The 18,267-nt window shown below is 37.3% G+C and overlaps 1 protein-coding gene across 5 annotated transcripts in view; it reads left to right on the top strand.

Moving 5' to 3' along the window:
* The window catches only part of LOC105479406 (leucine rich repeat containing 28), a 129,069-nt gene that overhangs the window by 94,708 nt on the left and 16,094 nt on the right, over positions 1–18,267 (top strand). For 4 of the 5 annotated variants that reach the window (XM_071100594.1, XM_071100596.1, XM_071100595.1 and 1 more), the window contains 4 exons: positions 4,959–5,061; positions 13,217–13,285; positions 14,332–14,507; positions 16,119–16,278. In XM_071100594.1, coding sequence (XP_070956695.1) covers positions 4,959–5,061; positions 13,217–13,285; positions 14,332–14,507; positions 16,119–16,278 — 508 coding nt within the window. The remainder of the gene's footprint in view (positions 1–4,958; positions 5,062–13,216; positions 13,286–14,331; positions 14,508–16,118; positions 16,279–18,267) is intronic. The other variant, XM_011737340.2, reaches the window with a different exon arrangement.

Here is an 18,267-nt window from a genome sequence, read left to right as displayed (position 1 = left end):
TCTGCTATTTTCCATCCTTACCTTCTTCCCACATGATAACCCCTGTTTCAGTCTTCTTGTGTACTTGAGCTCTTTTTTATTTTATTTTATTTTATTTCATTTTATTTATTTATTTTGAGATGGAGTCTCACTCTGTCGCCCAGGCTGGAGTGTAGTGGTACGATTTCGACTCACTACAAGCTCTGCCTCCTGGGTTCATGCCCTTTTCTTGCCTCAGCCTCCCGAGTAGCTGGGACTACAGGCACCCGCCATCATGGCTAATGTTTTTGTATTTTTAGTAGAGACGGTTTCACCGTGTTAGCCAGGATGGTCTCCACCTCCTGACCTCGTGATGTGCCCGACTTGGCCTCCCAAAGTGCTGGGATTACAGGCGTGGAGCTCTTTTTTAAAAAATATTCTGTATATAAGTGAGATTGTGCAACATTTTTCTTTGTGTGTCTGGCTTATTTCACTTAGTATAATGTCTTCCAGATTCATCCAGGTTGTGGCATAAGTCTCTTTTTTAAGGCTGAAAAATATTCCATTATGTATACATACCACATTTCTTTATCTGGTCATTCATCAATTGGCATTTACAGTGTTTCCATATCTTGGGCTGTGGTGAATAATGCTGCAGTGAATATGGGAGTGCAGATGTCTTTATGAGGCGATGATTGTATCTCCTTTGGATATATACCCAGAAGAGGGATTGCTGAGTCATGTGGTAGTTCTATTTTTCATTTCTTTAGGAACCTCCATACTGTTTTCCATAATGGCTGCACCAATCTACAGTCCTACTAACACGTACTAGGGTTCCCTTTTCTCCACACCCTCACCAACATTTGTTATCTCTTACCTTTTTTATAATAGCCATCCTTATAGGTGTGAGGTGGTAATCTCATAGTGGTTTTAATTTGCATTTCCTTTACTAGTGATGTTAAGCACCTTTTCATATACCTGTTGGCCTTTTGTATATGTTCTTTGGAAAAATGTCTGTTTAGATGCTTTGCCCATTATTTAATCGAGTTGTTTTTCTGCTATTGGGTTATAAGAGTTCTTTATAAATTTTGGATATTAACCTCTTATCAGTTATGTGGTTTGCACTTATTTTTTTTTCCCAGTGAGTGGGTTGCCTTTTCATTTTGTTAATTGTTTTCTTTGATGTGCAGAAGCTTTTTAATTTGATGTAGTCTCCTTTATTTTTGTTTTTGTAGCCTGAGCTTTTGGTGTGATATTGAAAAAATCATTGCCAAGGCCAGTGTCAAGGAGCTTTTCTCCTATGTTTTATTCTAGGAGCTTTATGGTTTCAGATTCTATATTTAGGTTTCTTAATCAGTTTTGCGTTGATTTTTGTGTATTGTGTAAGATAAGGGTCCAATTTTATTCTTTTGCATGTGGAAATCCAGCGTTCCCAGCACCATCTATTGAAGACACTTTCTGTTCCCTGTTATGTCCTCTTGGTACCCATATATGTTTGGATTTATTTCTGGACTCTCTGTTCTGTTCCATTGGTCCAGGTTTCTGTTTTTGTGCCAGCATCATAGTGCTTTTGTTACCATAGCTTTGTAAAGTAATTTTAAATCAGGAAGTGAGATGCCTCCAGTTTTATTTTTCTGTCTCAGTATTGCTTTGGCTATTTGGGTTTTGTTGTTGTTGTTGTTGTTATTGTTGTTTTATTTTTTGCTCCATATGAATTTTAGGATTTTTTTTCTATTTCTGTGAAGAATGCCATTGGAATTTTGATAGACATTACATTAAATCTGTATATTGCTTTGGGTAGTTTGGATATTTTAACAATATTAATTCTTCCCATCCACGAACACTCTCCATTTATTTGTGTATTATTAATTTTCTCCCATCAGTTTTTTATAGTTTTCAGTGTATCTTTTCACCTCCTTAGTTACATTTTCACCTGCTTAGTTACATTCATTTCTAGGTACTTTTTAAAAATACTATCAAAAATGGGATTGTTTTCTTGATTTCTTTCTCTGGTCGGTTGTTATTTGTATATAGAAAATCAATGAGTTTTATATGTTGAAATGTATCCTGTAGCTATAGTGAATTCATTTATAAGTTCTGCTAGTTTTTTTGTGAAATCTTTGGGGTTTCGTCTCTTATTTTTTACATATTTGCAGCTCAATTAGCACCACAGTTTTTCTCTTCTGGAATATGTACACTTTATAATTGTTTTTATCTTCTAGTCTTAGAGATCTTTTTTTCTTTTTGGTGTACTGGAGTAAAAATGGACTAAAAAGTTCATAAATGACACTGAGACAGCTGAATCACCATTTGAAAAGGGGAATTATTAGCTGTACTTTTATGCCATGTATAAGAATAGACTCCAAATGAATTAGAACTCAATTTGTTTAAAAAAAAAAAAGGAAGAGAAAAATGAAACCATATGAACACTAGAAGAAAATATGGGTGAATTCTGCTTAAACTTGGATGTCACAGGGAAGAGGTTTTCTAACTACGACTCAAAATCTGGAGGCAATTTTTAAAAAAGATAAATTGGAAGACTTTTCAGAATTTTGCATGACAAAAATACATCATCAACTAAGTTAAATGACAGCTGACAAACTGAGAGAAAGTATTTATAACATAAACCACAGATATGGAACTCATGTCCCTGATACATAAAGGACTCATAAAAACAAGGGGTGAAATACCAAAAACCTGATCAAAAAATGAGAAAAATATTTGAACAGGCAATTTACAAAATGTATATAAATGCCCCTCAGACATAGTTTTGAAATGTTCAAACTCATAAGTAGAAAAATGCAAGTTAAAACAATGTCAAGATACCTTTTCTTACCTATAAGGATGGCAAAAATTTTAAAACATGACGTTTTGCTTCCTATGAGGAAGCAGGTGCTCTCATACGTGGCTGGTAGGTGTGTAAATTGTTGTAACCCTTTTGAGGGAAATTGTGGTTCATTTTTGTAACTGGGCAGGATGATTGTAATAGGACCAGCAGGAAGTAATGTTAACCCACCCTACCGTCTCCCACAGGAACTCTTTCTTACCTTAACTTTATATTACGCTCCTCCTGCTTTCTGGGACAAATTATCCAGAACCCATTTGTGAACCATAAGACCTTCAACCAGCTTCTCTAACAGAAGTGATCGTATTATATTACAGTTACCGTTTTTCCTGTTTCCACATAGGTTAATACTGTATTCATAGTTGTATTTCCAAGGCCTAGCATAGGCCTAAAGGTCCTTAATGGTTAAATGGGTTTTCTTTTGCAATATAAATGAATCTAAAAGCCTCCTAATGTAGCTATCTGGGCCTTTGACTTTCCTAAACTAAAGAAAGATTAAGAGGAAGAGCTGTCCTTCAGCCTATCTTCTGTTTTCGTAAGCAGAACCCTAGAAAACCTTTCAAAGACTATGTTCTTTCTTTTTTCTCTCTCTTTTTTAAAAATTTTTAGTCAGGGTCTGGCTGTGTTGCACAAGCTGGATGCAGTGGAATGATCTTGGCTCATTGCAGCCTCAACCTCCCAGGCTCAAACAATCCTCTCACCTTTCCCGAGCAGCTGAAACTAGAGACACATGCCACCATACCTGGCTAATTTTTTTGTATTTTTTGGTAGAGATAGGGTTTCACCATGTGGCCCAGACTGGTCTTGAACTTCTGGGCTCTAGCAATCCACCTGCCTTGGCCTCCCAGGGTGCTGGGATTATAGGCATAAGCACCACCACCTCCCACCCCCGCCATATTATGTTCTTTCTTAAGAGCAGATGGTTAGCAAGACTGCTCAGGACTCTGTTGTGTACCTCTGTGACAATGAAGACAAATAGCCCTAGTCAGTGAGTGCTTAGGAGTGGAGAGGAGAGCTGGTTGCACATTCCTAGGCACATGGGAAGGGATGGCCTGGATATCTGAGAAGTGTCTCTACCACCTGTTCTTGCTGGGAATCTCCATCCGTACTTTCAGCCTTATTTCCTCACTGGATCCTCTTCCACTCTTTGCCTTCTCACTGCCCTGCTACCTCTGGGAAATACTTGAGTTCTGCCTCTTTCTGACATTCTTGTTACTGTTGTAGACCCTTCTTTTGGGGCCCCCTTTCTCAACTTCTTCCTTTTCCAGGTTCATACCCATTCCAGCCCTTGCTCTCTGGCCTTTAAGTCTTGTCTATGCCACTGTCCCACCTCACGGGACTGGGGTTTGGGTTCTGCTTTACTTCTTCCTCACGGGGAAGTTCTCTCTATTCCTACATCTGCCTGGATCCTAAGACTCCTGCCTAGCCAATGCCTGATCCCTAATCCTCTCCTCCATCCACCTTTGCCATGGGAGGTGAGACACAGGAAATCTCTGTATAAGGTGTTAAAGAAAAAGTGATTCAGTGGCACTTGTTAAAGCATAGTACGGAAGACTTTATTTGAGACCATCAGCCTAGGTGCAGCAACCGCTGCAACTGGGTCTTGTAGTTGGGGAAAGAGATTGGGCCAGCTCTGAATATAACATGGGCAAGTAGGAATTTACAGCCAAGGAGCAAGGTGATCAGTGGATGGAAACTGCTGAGAGGAAACATCAGGAATAAGGAGACAATATGTAGTTCTGGCAAGAAAAGGGATGACTGACCAAGTAGAATTCTTGCTAAAGACAGGCCAGGGTGATTAGACCTAGGAGATGGGGGAGAAAGGAGGAACCCAATCAGATATCCCAAGTGAGGGGTTCTTGCTAAACTGACTTAGCAGAGTTCTTTGCTAAAACTGGATTTTACAAGGTCCACATGTGGACCTAGAAGAAGGTTCAGGAACCTGACTAAAGTTTGACCAAGCAAAGAATCTGTATCAAGGGGCAGAACTAGGCTTGTTTAGGCTGAGCTATAGCTTACTTTATATAACACTTTTTATGGTTTTCTTCCAGAATAGAAATTTTCGAGTATTTCTAATATTATGTATTACATTTTATATTTCACATTATAATGGTGCCTGTATATAGGAATTACAGCACTTTTCTTTCTAATCCAGATTTAGGTCGATCTCGAGAACTACAGTATGTATACGTGGATAACAACATTCACCTGAAAGGCTTGCCATCTTATCTGTACAATAAAGTCATCGGGTGCAGTGGGTAAGGCCAATTTCACATTTTGAACTAAAAAATAGATTAACTACTTTTGGTACTTCTGTTCAATTTTATCTTTGCCCTTGATATGCTAAACCAAGTATCCTTAGAAACTAAGGGTATTGGGCAGGCAGTTTGGAATATTGCCTGCTGGGTTCAATCAGTAAGTTATTTTCTAATTGAAAGAAAAATGAATCCATGTATACCTTTTTTTATTATGGAAAGAAACACCTTTATTTCCCCCCCACATACCCCAGCTTTATTGAAGTAGAGTTGGCAAATAAAATTGTAATTATTTAAATTGTACACGTGATGGTTTGATGTACATACATTGCCACACGTGCCATTATAAACTCAGTGGTGCTAGTCACAGAAAGTAGAGGAATCAGCATTAATTTAGAAGTTTGTCTTTCTCCAAAGCCCATTGCAATGACAATTTTACTGCAGTGACAGTCCTAGTATCTAGGATTTTACCAGTTGGAAATATTTAGAACTCAACATTTGAGATAGTCCCTCAAAATAAATCATGATTCTAGCAACCAAAACAGATATTTCAGTTAATGGGCTTTTATTTTCAGAGCAGCAATAATCTTTTCTTTTTAGTCAGGCTTTTAGAAAGATGGTTTCATCTTCTCCTTCTACAGTGCTGGCACAGAACCACCCTAAAGTGTTTCCCTGAGTGGCCAAGGATTAAGATGGGGCCACTCAACCACCAGGACCCACTTGTGACTGACCTTCCTTTCCCCACTTCAGCAGCCAAGTGAATACCCTGGAGGCAACCTAATCAGCATGTTTGACTCTCCCCTTCTAGTCCCCATCATCCTGCATGACTTGGCACAGGCTATGTGTAGTTCTGGCAAGAAAAGGGATGACAATAAATATATACATAGAAGACAGTCGTTCCCCGCCGTTGGCATAGCACAGCTCCAGGGGCAGTCCTAGGAGCAGTTCTTTTAGGAAAACTTATGCAGTTGTTATCTTGGGAAAGCCCAAGATGAGTTCAATGCCTGTATAGGCTGATGAACTCCAAGCTGAGAGATGTATTCTGGAATTTTCTGTGAAGCAAAGATGATAGAATTGGTGTTTTTAGCTCAGTGATTTTTCTACAGCTGCTTATGTCACAGCTGTGATACTATGTAGTCATTAATCCTAATGAGTTCTTAAAGGATCATTAATATAGCCTAATTCTTCCAGGTGGTGAATAAAATGCCTGTAGTCACCATGGTACATAGAATGATGCAAGCAAGCTCCAAAGCTGAAGGCACTTTTTCCCACACCAGAACCTTCAGCGACCAAACTGAAATGCAATCTGCATCTCTGCCACAATTAAGGAGTAGCTCTTATTTGAGAAAAAGTGGGCCGGCCACGGTGGCTCAAGCCTGTAATCCCAGCACTTTGGGAGGCTGAGACTGGCAGATCAGGAGGTCAGGAGATCGAGACCAGCCTGGCTAATGCGGTGAAACCCCGTCTCCACTAAAAAAATACAAAAAACTAGCCGGGCGAGGTGGCAGGCGCCTGTAGTCCCAGCTACTCGGGAGGCTGAGGCAGGAGAATGGCATAAACCCGGGAGGTGGAGCTTGCAGTGAGCTGAGATCCGGCCACTGCACTCCAGCCTGGGCGACAGAGCGAGACTCCGTCTCAAAAACAAAAAAAAGAAAAAGTACCTTATACTTTGTTGTTTAGATATAGATGTTATTGACTACTAGAAAGTTCTGTTTGTGCTAAGTAGAGAGATATTTTTAAGTCTTTGACTTGGTGTCTGGTAGCAGTGGTAGTAAATTTGATGAGAACTCCAAATCTTTTTAAAAAAAGCAAAACACTAGGGGAAAATACACAAATTAGGTAGAAGTCGACTTTTTTATTATTAAACTTTTGTTAGTAGTAATAGAGAAATAAAATTATTAACAATATAGGTATCAAACAACCAGTTTTCTAATAGTAGTATTGAGGGAATGAGCAGTCCTACTTACAAATGGCCTATAATCTAAAGGCCTTTTTAGCCTGTTGGTTTAACTCTGAACTCAGAATGCTTTCTTCATAGAAACGGCTCTGGCCACTACCTTGGTAAGCAAACTCATTGAAGAGTCTATTGACTCATTGACTATTTTGCACCCCCTAAATTATACTTACATATTTCTATGGCAAAATGTGTTCAGAATTTTAATAGATGATAACTGCTGAAGCTTTGACACAACAGCATTAAGAGTCTCCTTTCTTCTGCCTCTTTTATCTGTTGGATATGTGGAAAGGGACTTCCCAGTTCCAGTTCAAAGTAGTGTTGCTTCGTGCCTCAGCCTAAAGGAAAGGAGGGGGAAAGGGTAGTAGCACAAGGGCCTGGGGGAAATCTAGTAAAAGGACATACATGTATTTGAAGCCTAGAAAGTGCCCTTCTTGATTCAGAACAAGAATTTTGGTCCAGTTGTTCCTTCAGTGAACATTTATTGAGCAACTACTCTGGTCACTGTATGAGATAATGGCTATACAGTGATGCGCTAAGCAACACAGTACCTGCCCTCATGGACCTTCTGATCTAGCCAGGGAGTCAAGCAAACCCTAAATAATATAACAAACTTGGTACTAGTTCTCTTTAAGGAAGTAATATTTAATCTGAGACCTGAAAGATCAACTCCTTTGGTTCTTCACTGCTATCATATGTTGCATCTGGCCTAGATGTAGGCCCGGGATATAAGAATAGCTTCTGCTGTGCTGTACAAGCTCTGAAACAATTGCAGTACCCTTTTCAGATTGAGGGTCTAAGAATTAGAGCAACAACTGAGCAAAATGAACACAGCTTTAGGGACTTGTGAGGCAATATAAGAAAAGTCTGAGATATATATATATATATTTATCTCAGATTCATATCTCGGAAGGAGAATAGAGAGAGAATGGGGTATAAAACTTATAAACAGGTATAGAAACAGCAAATAGCAAATGTTGCAGTTTTAAGAAATCTCAGAAGTCTCATAAAATTATCTTTGGTATTCATGGAAATGCAAACAAAGTTAGCTTCTCCTTATTCTGTGTTTATTTGTCAAATAATTTGTGAACATTAGCAAATCAGCACAGTGCTAGAAATTGTGGGAAAAACAAATATAGTTTAAATGTTTATCTTGATATGCAAAAATAACTGTAATACAAATAATAAATACCCTAAGAGAGGTAGAGCGATGGAAATGTATAGCATGGAACTGTGTTTTATGACCTAGCTTCAAAGCCACACACTTGTTTCTGTTAAATCCCGTTGATTACACAGGTCAACCCTATTCAAAGTAGGAAGGGAGTGACCACTAGGAGCCAGGACCATTCGGGGCTCACTTGGAGACTGGCTATCACAGCTTCATGGCATCTATACTATTTGCTAGCCTCATGGAAAGGAATGATCTTCATTTTTTCTGGGTTTTTCTTGTTATTACAGGAGTAAATGTCCTTTTTCTTCTACATTATAGCCAGAAAGAGAGGTTCATTCCATGTTAGAATTTTAGAGAATGGTAATTGGCACACATGCTTACTGAGGAGAACTTAACGGTAAAAGTAATCCTCTACAGGATGATTTTTTCCAGTTGTTTAATCATGTAAAAAAGAAAAAAAAAAAAAAAACCAAGCCACTGCTTTGCTTTTTATTGTGTAAATAAGCAATTATAACTGGATTTGTGTCCAAATTGGTTAAATACTATTCTAAGGGTTTATTAATATAACCACTGAGGGTAATAGAGTTGCTTGTATGAGAAATGTATTCTGAGTTAAACCAATATACTAAAAGTAGTCCATTTTTATGTAGGGGCTGCCTGCCCCCAGTATCGGATACCTGAAACACACTTTCATGGAGCAGGACCAAAGTGGCCTGGCTGCAGATGAAAGTACTCAAGTGTGATTGAAACTGTCATTTAAGAGACCGAGTTTATTATACTTTAAACTCAATAATAAAAAAAAGAAAAAGAAAAAAGAGCTACATATGAAAAAATAAATAAATAAATAAATAAAAAGAGACTGAGTTTGCAGTTTGACACCCATGAAGTTAATTGTTGTTAAAACAAAAATATTAATTACTTTTAAGTGTTAACAGAATATAAGAGAACCCAGGGTCTCTACAATATAACTTTCACAGTATCTAGGAAACATTCCAAAATTACAAGACATGTAAAGAATCAGGAAAATGTGACCCATTCTCAAGAGGAAAGGTGACCAGCAGAGATTCCAACTTTAGATGACCCAAATTGTTGAAGTGACACACAGAGATTTCAAAGCAACTGTTACAGTTATTCTCAATGATTAATGAATGAAAAGGCCAGAAAAATCGAGACTAAAAAAAAGGAAAATCTAGAATTGAAAACAGTGTCTGAAGTAAAAAATTAACTTAATGGACTTCATGGCAGAATGGTTGGAACAGAGGAAATGTCACTGAACTAGAGAGAGATCAGTAGAATTGATCCCATCTGAAGGACACATAGAAAAGACATTGAAAACAAAAATGAACACAGCATCAGGGACTTGCCAGCCAATATAAAAGAGTCTTGTGCATGTATAATTGGCATCCTAGAAGGAAAATAGGGAGAGAATAGGTAACATCAGTAACAAACATGTTTGAAGAAATAATGTTTAAAAATTTCCCAAATTTGATGAAAAACAAATTTACATTTTCAAGAAGTGTAGCAAATCCTAAGCAGTATAAATTCAAAGAAAACCATGCATAGGCAAAGCTGATGAAAACAAAAGATAAAAAGAAAATTTTGAAAGTAACCTGAGAAATAACATTACATACAAAGGAGTAATTCAAAAAGATTGTTAACTTCTCATCAGAAACTTTGAAGTCCAGAAAACAATACAACTATATTTTATAAGTGCTGAAGAAAAAAGTCAACTCAGAATTATATAAATACATTCTCAGAACAAAACTTAGCCTTAAGTAGCTCTGCCAAGATGACAGACTCTTTGTCCAAGCCAAGGTTTATTCTTTCTAGGTGACATAGTTTCTTTCCATCTCCATATCCACTTCTCCCCTTTCCTTTTACTTTTAAGCTGAAGAAAAACTTTTTTGCTAAAAAGGAGAAGGATAAATCTGTAGCACTTCCCACAAGAATGCACATGTAGATGACACAGCATAGTTTCTGAAGGAGAAAAGGTCATTATTTGGGTACTATCAAAAGTCATACAGCTCTCACTCCCCTCTCAGTCTATTATATATTAATGTCTGTCTCTCCTCACTATAAGAGGCCCAGTTTTGATCTTAAGTGTGTTCCTCACAAATGTATATGCTCATATGTACCAAATACACTATTTTTATGGAGACAGGATTTGTAGTAGCTCCACACTACAAACAGCCCAAATGTCCATCATTACTACACAGCAATGAAAATGAATAAACTACAGTACACAAAGCAACATGGATGAATTCCAGAAGTATAATGTTGACAAAAGAAACCAGGCACAGCAACATTCATGCTGTTCAAACAGGCCAAACCAGACTATAGTGTTAGAATTTGGAATAGTGGTTCCCTTTGGGGTATGGGTTTTGCTTAGCAGTGGGACCCAAGGTGGTCTTCTGAGGTTCTTGTTCTTGACCTTGGTGGTGATTAGTGTGTTCATCTTGTGAAAATCACAGAGCAACTGTGATTTCTGTACTTTTCTATATGATGATATGTTTAAATAATGTTTTAAATATTTTAAAGTTTACCTTAAAATATCAATAATTTATTCAACATTATATTAAAGAAAAACAAACATTACTATATTGGTATGTTAAGAAAAACTTTAGATGAATTCTGTAGCCATATATAATAATTTTTATATTAAATGTGGATGTATTCAAACTATGGCCATTAAAATCAGGAATAGGAGAGGAGTGAGGGCCCACTGTCACCACTACCATCTGTCTAATGCAATAAGATGGATAAAAAGGAAATAGACATTATAAATACTGGGAAAAAAGAACCAGAAAGGTCTTTATAGGTGATATGCTTGAATATCACCTATCTAGAAAACTCAAGATATGCTACCAAAAAAATATTTCAGACACATAAAAGAATTTAGTAAGGTGGCTAAATATAAGATAGCATACAAAGATCAGCAGCTTTTATGTCTTCATAAATTAGAAATCAAAGTTAGGGAGAAAATGTCATTTATATTTGTACCACACATTTAAATATCCAGTAATAAATATCATGAGAAAGGAACAGAATCTATATGAAGAAACTTGTGAAATTTTTATTAAAGGATAGGATATAAAGCACTAGGTGGATAGTACAGACATACCATGTTTGCAGATAAGGAAATTTATTATCAAATTACCTCTCTTAACATGGAAACTGATGTTAATTCTAATCCAAATCTCTGGAAGGCTTTAGGGAAATAGAGATAAAATAATTGTAAAGTTCAAATTGAATGGTAACTGAGAATTGCAAGAAAAAAAATTGAACAATAATAGTTAGGACAGACTTGTCAAATGATAGAATCTTCTATAAAGTATTATAATCAAAACAATATAGAACTGACACAGAATTAAATTAATGCATCACTGAAACAGACTAAAGACTCCAGAAAGCAATGCCAGGGTATATGGGAACTTAATAGAATAAAGAGAACAGTGCGATTCAGAGGTAAATGATAGTGTTGTTTAATAATGCTACTCCAATTATTTTTCCATTTGGAAAAAAAAAAAAGCTATGTCCTATTTTATATTATATAACCAAGTAAGACAAATAGATAAAACATCTACATGTAAAGGCCAGGTGTGGTGGCTCACACTTGTAATCCCAGCACTTTAGGAGGCTGAGGCGGGCCGATCACTTGAGGTCAGAAGTTCAAGACCAGCCTGGCCAACATGGTGAAACCCCGTCTCTACTAAAAATACAAACATTAACCAGATGTGGTGGCAGGTGCCTGTAATCCTAGCAACTCAGGAGGCTGAGGCAGGAGAATCACTTGAACCCGGGAGGCAGAGGTTACAATGGATTGAGATCACGGACTGTACTCCAGCCTAGGTGACAGAGCAAGACTCCGTCTTAAAAAAAAAAAAAAAAAAATCTACACATAAAAATACAATAAACATACTGGAAGAAACTTTAGGATAATATATGCACAGTCTTCAAATTAGGGTAACCCTCTTAAGAAATTCAGAAAAATGTAGATACTGTGAAGAAAATAAGTGGATAGATTTCACATCAGAAAAGAATGACTGCTGACAAAGGGAACCATATGCAAAGTTAAAAGACAAAAACATTTTTATTGATAAATATTTCAGTGTATATGACAAAGGATTGTTATCACCAATATGGAAGTTCCTACAAATCGTTATATTTTAATTCAACAGAAAATTAGGTAAGGGATGGACATGGACAGTTTACAGAAGAAGAAATACAAGTGGCCAGCAAACCTAACAAAAGGTGATCAAACTCATTAGTAACCAAGGAGACATTTCCATTAATCAGCCTAGCAAAAACTAAAATGACTGATAATATCCATTTCTGATGATGGTATGGGGAAATGGATACTTTCTTAACAATCATTTTGGAAAGATCTCAGGCATTTAAAATGTTCATTTTTCATGGCCGGTGGTCTCAGTTTGGGAATTTTACTATAATAAAAACATCTGTGCATTGGAATGTATGTAAGATTTATTGTGATGATGTATGTGTAGTAGGAGGGAAAACATTGAAGTCAGGATAAACATAATAAATAAATTAATAAACTGTGGTTCATCCATAGTATGGAATATTACAAAAGGAATTCTCTAAATCTATCTTGATTAGTATAAAAGATTATGTGAACAAAGTCACATTTCAGAATTATTTGCTTTGGGAACTAACAGAGAAAGCCACTGGCTTCTTACCCATAATGATACTCCATACCTCTTCTGTTTATCTCAAGCTCTCATTTTCAAGACCCTAAAGACTTCCCCATTTCTGTTTCCTTCTATATTTGGGTTCTCTTTACCTCTTTGCCACTTATCAGTCCCTTACCTGTCTACCATACTGTGGTCAGATAGTTGGTAAAAAACAAAACAAAACAAAACAAAGAAACAAAAAAACCACACCTAACAGTCTTCCCCATGAATTAAAACCATCTAACTTCAGCTAATATTCCTGGCCTCCTCCCCCTACCCATCCATACCCTGCATCCCTGTTTCCAGCACTGTTGAAACCAAGATGTAGCCATATTCTTTCAGGCTTCTGTACTGCTGCACATGCTGTTCCCTCTGCTTGGAATGCTCATTACGTATTTCCATTTATTCCAGGTGAGTTGAACATTAAGTCAGATATTGACTTATCTTTAAAATTTCCCCTAATTCCCTGGACAGAGTCGGTCAACCCTTCTTTGCCCCCACATTAGAACAATTGTAATGATTTCTCCCAAAGGAAGGGTTCATTCTCGTTTTTCTTAATTTAAGTATCTTAACGGACTAGCATATAGTAAGTGCTCTGGAAATGTTTTCTGATGGAGGGAAGGAACAAACGAAGAAAATTTTAAAAAATAAATGAATCAAGGGTTTCTGGCTTTCAGTCCTGTGCCCTAAGCTTCATTGCTTGCATCTGGTCAAGGTTAGTGATATTATTTTGTGTTTTCAGAGCCAAGGTTTGTTGGCCATCTATTTGTCATTACACAAGAAAAGTGAGGCTCTCAGGTTACCCAGTGGTTTCACACAAGAAGTAGAATGAGATTGGATTTGTGAGTTTTGGTAACATTGCAGCATTAGGGATGAGGACATCTCTGCCTTCTGGTTATGAGTGGCTGCAGGGAATAGGGCATGACTTGGCTTATTGAGTATGCCAAGAATATTTTCCCCACAAGTTTATGGAAGGATCCAATAAAGTTATCTTCTGCCATTTAAAATCTATTTGCTTTATGGGTTTAAGTTTTTCTACACAAAAATTCTATTAAACCAAGATGCTGTTATTCAACAAGGTACTTTTTTTTTCTTTTAATTTTGAGAGTTTCAAAAAAAAACACATACTTAGAGAGGGTAATAAAATGGGGAAAAGTAGAATTTACAAAGCAAATTATGTAGAGCCTAGGAAGGAAAGTTCCTTTAAGGTTCTTCCTTGCTAGAAGTGACTGGGCCTCAGCAATGATTTAGCTGAGTTCCAACTAATGAGTTTAGATTTCTGGGCCAGGTTTTATGAAGGAACCCGGGATAGCATCTGTTCACTTTGAAAAGAATTCTGGCAATTCTACTTTAAAAGAATTCACGAATTTTCAAATGTATATTTTGATGAACACATTTTATTGGCACCCGTATTCTTCTCCTTATTGCTAATACTGTGAATGTGTGTCTTTCTGCAGCTGTGGTGCTCCCATTCAAGTTTCCGAGGTGAAGCTGCTTTCCTTTTCCTCAGGGCAGCGAACCGTTTTCCTCCCAGCCGAGGTGAAGGCCATAGGGACGGAGCATGATCACGTCCTCCCTCTGCAGGAATTGGCCATGAGAAGTCTGTATCATACCTACCACAGCTTGCTGAAAGGTACGTGGGACTTCTGGTTTTTTTATTATTCTGTGTTATTTAGTGAACATTGTGCTTTGTGCACCTGTTTGGGCTTTCATCTTAAAAAAAAAATTATTGTGGTAAAATACACATAACACGAAAGTAACCATTTTATCCATCTTTAAGTGTACAGTTCAGTGGCATTAAGTACATTCACATTGTTTTGCAACAGGATTTTCCTAATAAGAAAAATACTTTTGATATGTTATCAACACTGATCACTTTAGCACCCCCTACAGACAGAGAAGCTTTCTTAAAAAACGTGGTTGTCAGTTGCAAAGGACGGTGCTTAAAAGTTCAACTGTGTGGTTTCAGGTAAGGAACTTGGTGTTGGGAATGTGTATTTGGTTAAAGTAAAAGGCTGGCAGTAGGGGAAATTTGGAAAGATCTTGTCCTTAAAGTTGGATACGTCAGTAGAGCAGGTTTTTGCCTTACCGCCTCCTTGCATCTCAGCAATATGTAGATCTAAAGGAGGTAGAAGTACTGGGAGCCGTTGGCAGTATTGTCGTAGTGAGGCAGCTGAAATTTGGAAAGGATTTGGCAGTGCACAGATTTGATAGGTATTGTGGGTGTATGTCTGAAATGCTTTAAGACAGCACTAGGCAATATTAATACGAAAAATACATTTCAGGTGTTTTTAAAACTGTGAAATGTTTCATCTTTACTTAAAAAACAGAGTCCATACAAAAACATCTCACATTAACCTTCCAGAAATGCCTAGTGCAAAGTTAAGTTGGTTTTAAAAGTTAAACAGAAAATTATAGTTGTTCACCAATCAGTAAATTCCATTTTTCTAAGTGTTATTGATGAGTCTGGACATATATAAAAGGTAAAAAGATGATTCGTATTTCCTTCCCAAAGATGAGTTGATAATTTTTAGATTTCACCTCAGCATGAGCATTTCTCTCTCTGTTGGATGTTCGTCATCAGTAGAAACCTGGTGTAAATGTGTCCTCAAGATTGCTTGGGCCACTGGGATGTTTTGCTTTAAATGTCTCTTTTGGGTAGCTCAGACTAAGCTGGGAAGGAAGCTCCCTGTTTTTATTAATGACGGTTCATGGGAATAAGACAAGGAAAAGCTTGATTTCATTATTTTTCATTCTTTTTTTATTTCCTCCTTTTCATTCTCTTTAAAAAATATGATTTAGCCTTAGTGGAAGATTGATACTAAATGCCTGATAGATTAGGGAGAACTTAATGAAAGTCAGTTTTAGTCGTCAGTTCCAAAAAGTCTCTGACCCTTATTAAAGTTTGCAAAAATCCTCTTTGGGTGAATTATCCCTTTTTGATCTTTGTTCTTAAAAAATATTTTATCTCACTTATTCCTTGCCTCTACCTCAGGATAGTTTCTGGCTCTTAAAATGATTGAATTTATGTTTTCTTTTAGTATCAAAAATATTTTTAAAAACTTTCATTTTCAGATGATGTTAGATTTTTATTCAGTGTCTATCAATCAGATAACAGAATTTTCAACATGAAGTACTTTTAAGTAACTGAAATTATTTGGTAACAAAGAGAAATATTTTAAGAAGCCTAGTTTAAGGAAGTTTGATTTTTTACTCACGTGCGTGATTTTCTCTTGTGTTCCAGATTTGAACTTTCTGTCTCCAATCTCATTACCCAGAAGTCTCCTGGAGCTGCTGCATTGCCCTCTGGGGCACTGTCATCGGTGTAGTGAGCCTATGTTTACCATCGTCTACCCCAAGCTCTTTCCCTTAAGAGAGACGCCAATGGCAGGGCTGCACCAGTGGTAATCATGCCTAAGTGGGCACCAGGGTTTACACCCAGGCAAGGGGTGCCGGGTGGGGAGGCGAGAGGCTGTGCATGAAAGCATTAAGTCAGCAATTTTAAAGGGGCATAACATGCTTCCTGAGGAACAGCTAAATGAAATGATGCTCACTTTGAACATCAGAAGAAAACTGGACTTGCCTTTATTAGTTAATTTTTTGGTCATGTGCTGGACAGTTTTATTGTATATATTATTTAGAGGAACTCATTCTTTGTGAGAATGTTTTCCTGCTATTTCCCTATTCACAGTATCCTTTAGGCAATAAAGGATGCAAGAAAAAAAATGTGTTGTATAACGGGATGCGCCCAGCTCTTTTACTTAGTTGGTGTTGCTAACTGAAAATGTGTGATTGAGTTCTGTGTGTGTGTGTGAGAGAGAGAGTGTGCATGCGCACACACACACATTTCTGTTCTGAATTTGTAACCTTTCCAAGTGGCATTCTCATGCCCAGTAGTGCTACTTCCAAAAAAGAATAGTGGGTCGGGCGTGGTGGCTCACGCCTGTAATCCCAGCACTTTGGGAGGCCGAGGCGGGTAGGTCACGAGATCAGGAGATGGAGACCATCCTGGCTAATACAGTAAAACCCTGTCTCTACTAAAAATATAAAAAATAGCCAGGCGTGGTATCAGGTGCCTGTAGTCCCAGCTACTCAGGAGGCTGAGGCAGGAGAATGGCATGAACTCAGGAGGCGGAACTTGCAGTGAGCCGAGATCGCGCCTCTGCACTCCAGCCTGGGTGACAGAGTGAGACTCCATCTAAAAAAAAAATAGCAGTTAAAGATAGGCCATCAGATGAAAAATTCCCCATTTCTACAACCTTAGTTTATGGGCTTCCTAAATTTAGGAAACTAAATTTACACGTTTTCTAACTTTGAATTTGTTTAAGTTAAAAAAAGTACTATAGTACCTCATTTATCACCATCAAATATATTTCATGTGAGTAAATTTTCCACATAACTGAAGCCATTATCCCTCTTTCATATGCCAAAAAGCATTTTGCTTGTAATCATGTTAATAGAAACCTTTCCAAGATTTTCTTTCCCTCCTTCGTTTCTTAATCCATGCAAGATAGGCAATATGGGGCAGTGTTCAGAGCATGGACTTTGCACCCAACAAGCTTGGCTCTTCTGTTGTGAGAACGTGGGCAGGCTGTGGGACTTCTCAAAATGGGGATACAACAGCCTGCGTGGCAGGGCCATGTGAGGCTTGGCAGATGAGAAAGGTACGCACCTGGCACTTAAGAGGTATTCAACAAATGGTAGTTCCCATTTCCATAGCTCTACCCACTCCATCCCAAAACCGTGTTTATCTTTTTCTTGCTCTGGATAATCCTGTTTTGCTATATTTCATTTCCTATTTCAATATTCTGTAATTTTAATGTTTCATGCTTGCAGGAGTTCTGCTCTGAATCTTTCTAATTTGCTACTTCTAAGGTGATCAGATAACCAGATTTGGTGGAATTGCATTTAAATTAGAATAAAAATAATTGAATTGGGTTCTAAGTATTACTACATGAATAAAATTAACAAATAAAATAGACATGTTTATGAGAAGCTTACAGTGGTGAAGTACACAGGCCCTGATTCCAACTCCGCAGGCCACCTAAGGCAATTTACTGACCATCCCTGAGCTTAGTCTTTTCATCAATAGAATGGGAATAATAATAATATCTATTTAATAAGGTCATTGTGAGAATTAAATGTGATCATCCCTGCAAAGAGCCCAGGATGGTGTCTGGCAAGTAATAAAAAGCAAATGTTAACTATTATTATCTATTTTTGTAGTTCAGAGACTTTTACTTCTTATTTTTGCTGTGTTTTTAGCAAATGATCTTTATATTAGCAAGATATCATCGCAGGAAAATCTTAACTAATTCATTAAACTATAGTTCAAACCCTTATGCATTGTTATTATACAATTTCCTATAGAAGACATTTCCTTACTGAAAATA

This window comes from Macaca nemestrina, chromosome 7 (assembly GCF_043159975.1).
Source record: "Macaca nemestrina isolate mMacNem1 chromosome 7, mMacNem.hap1, whole genome shotgun sequence".
In the NCBI taxonomy this organism is placed as follows: Eukaryota; Metazoa; Chordata; class Mammalia; order Primates; family Cercopithecidae; genus Macaca; species Macaca nemestrina.
The sequence above is the reverse complement of the archived record's forward strand: the minus strand, read 5'-3'. Positions and strand labels throughout refer to the sequence as shown.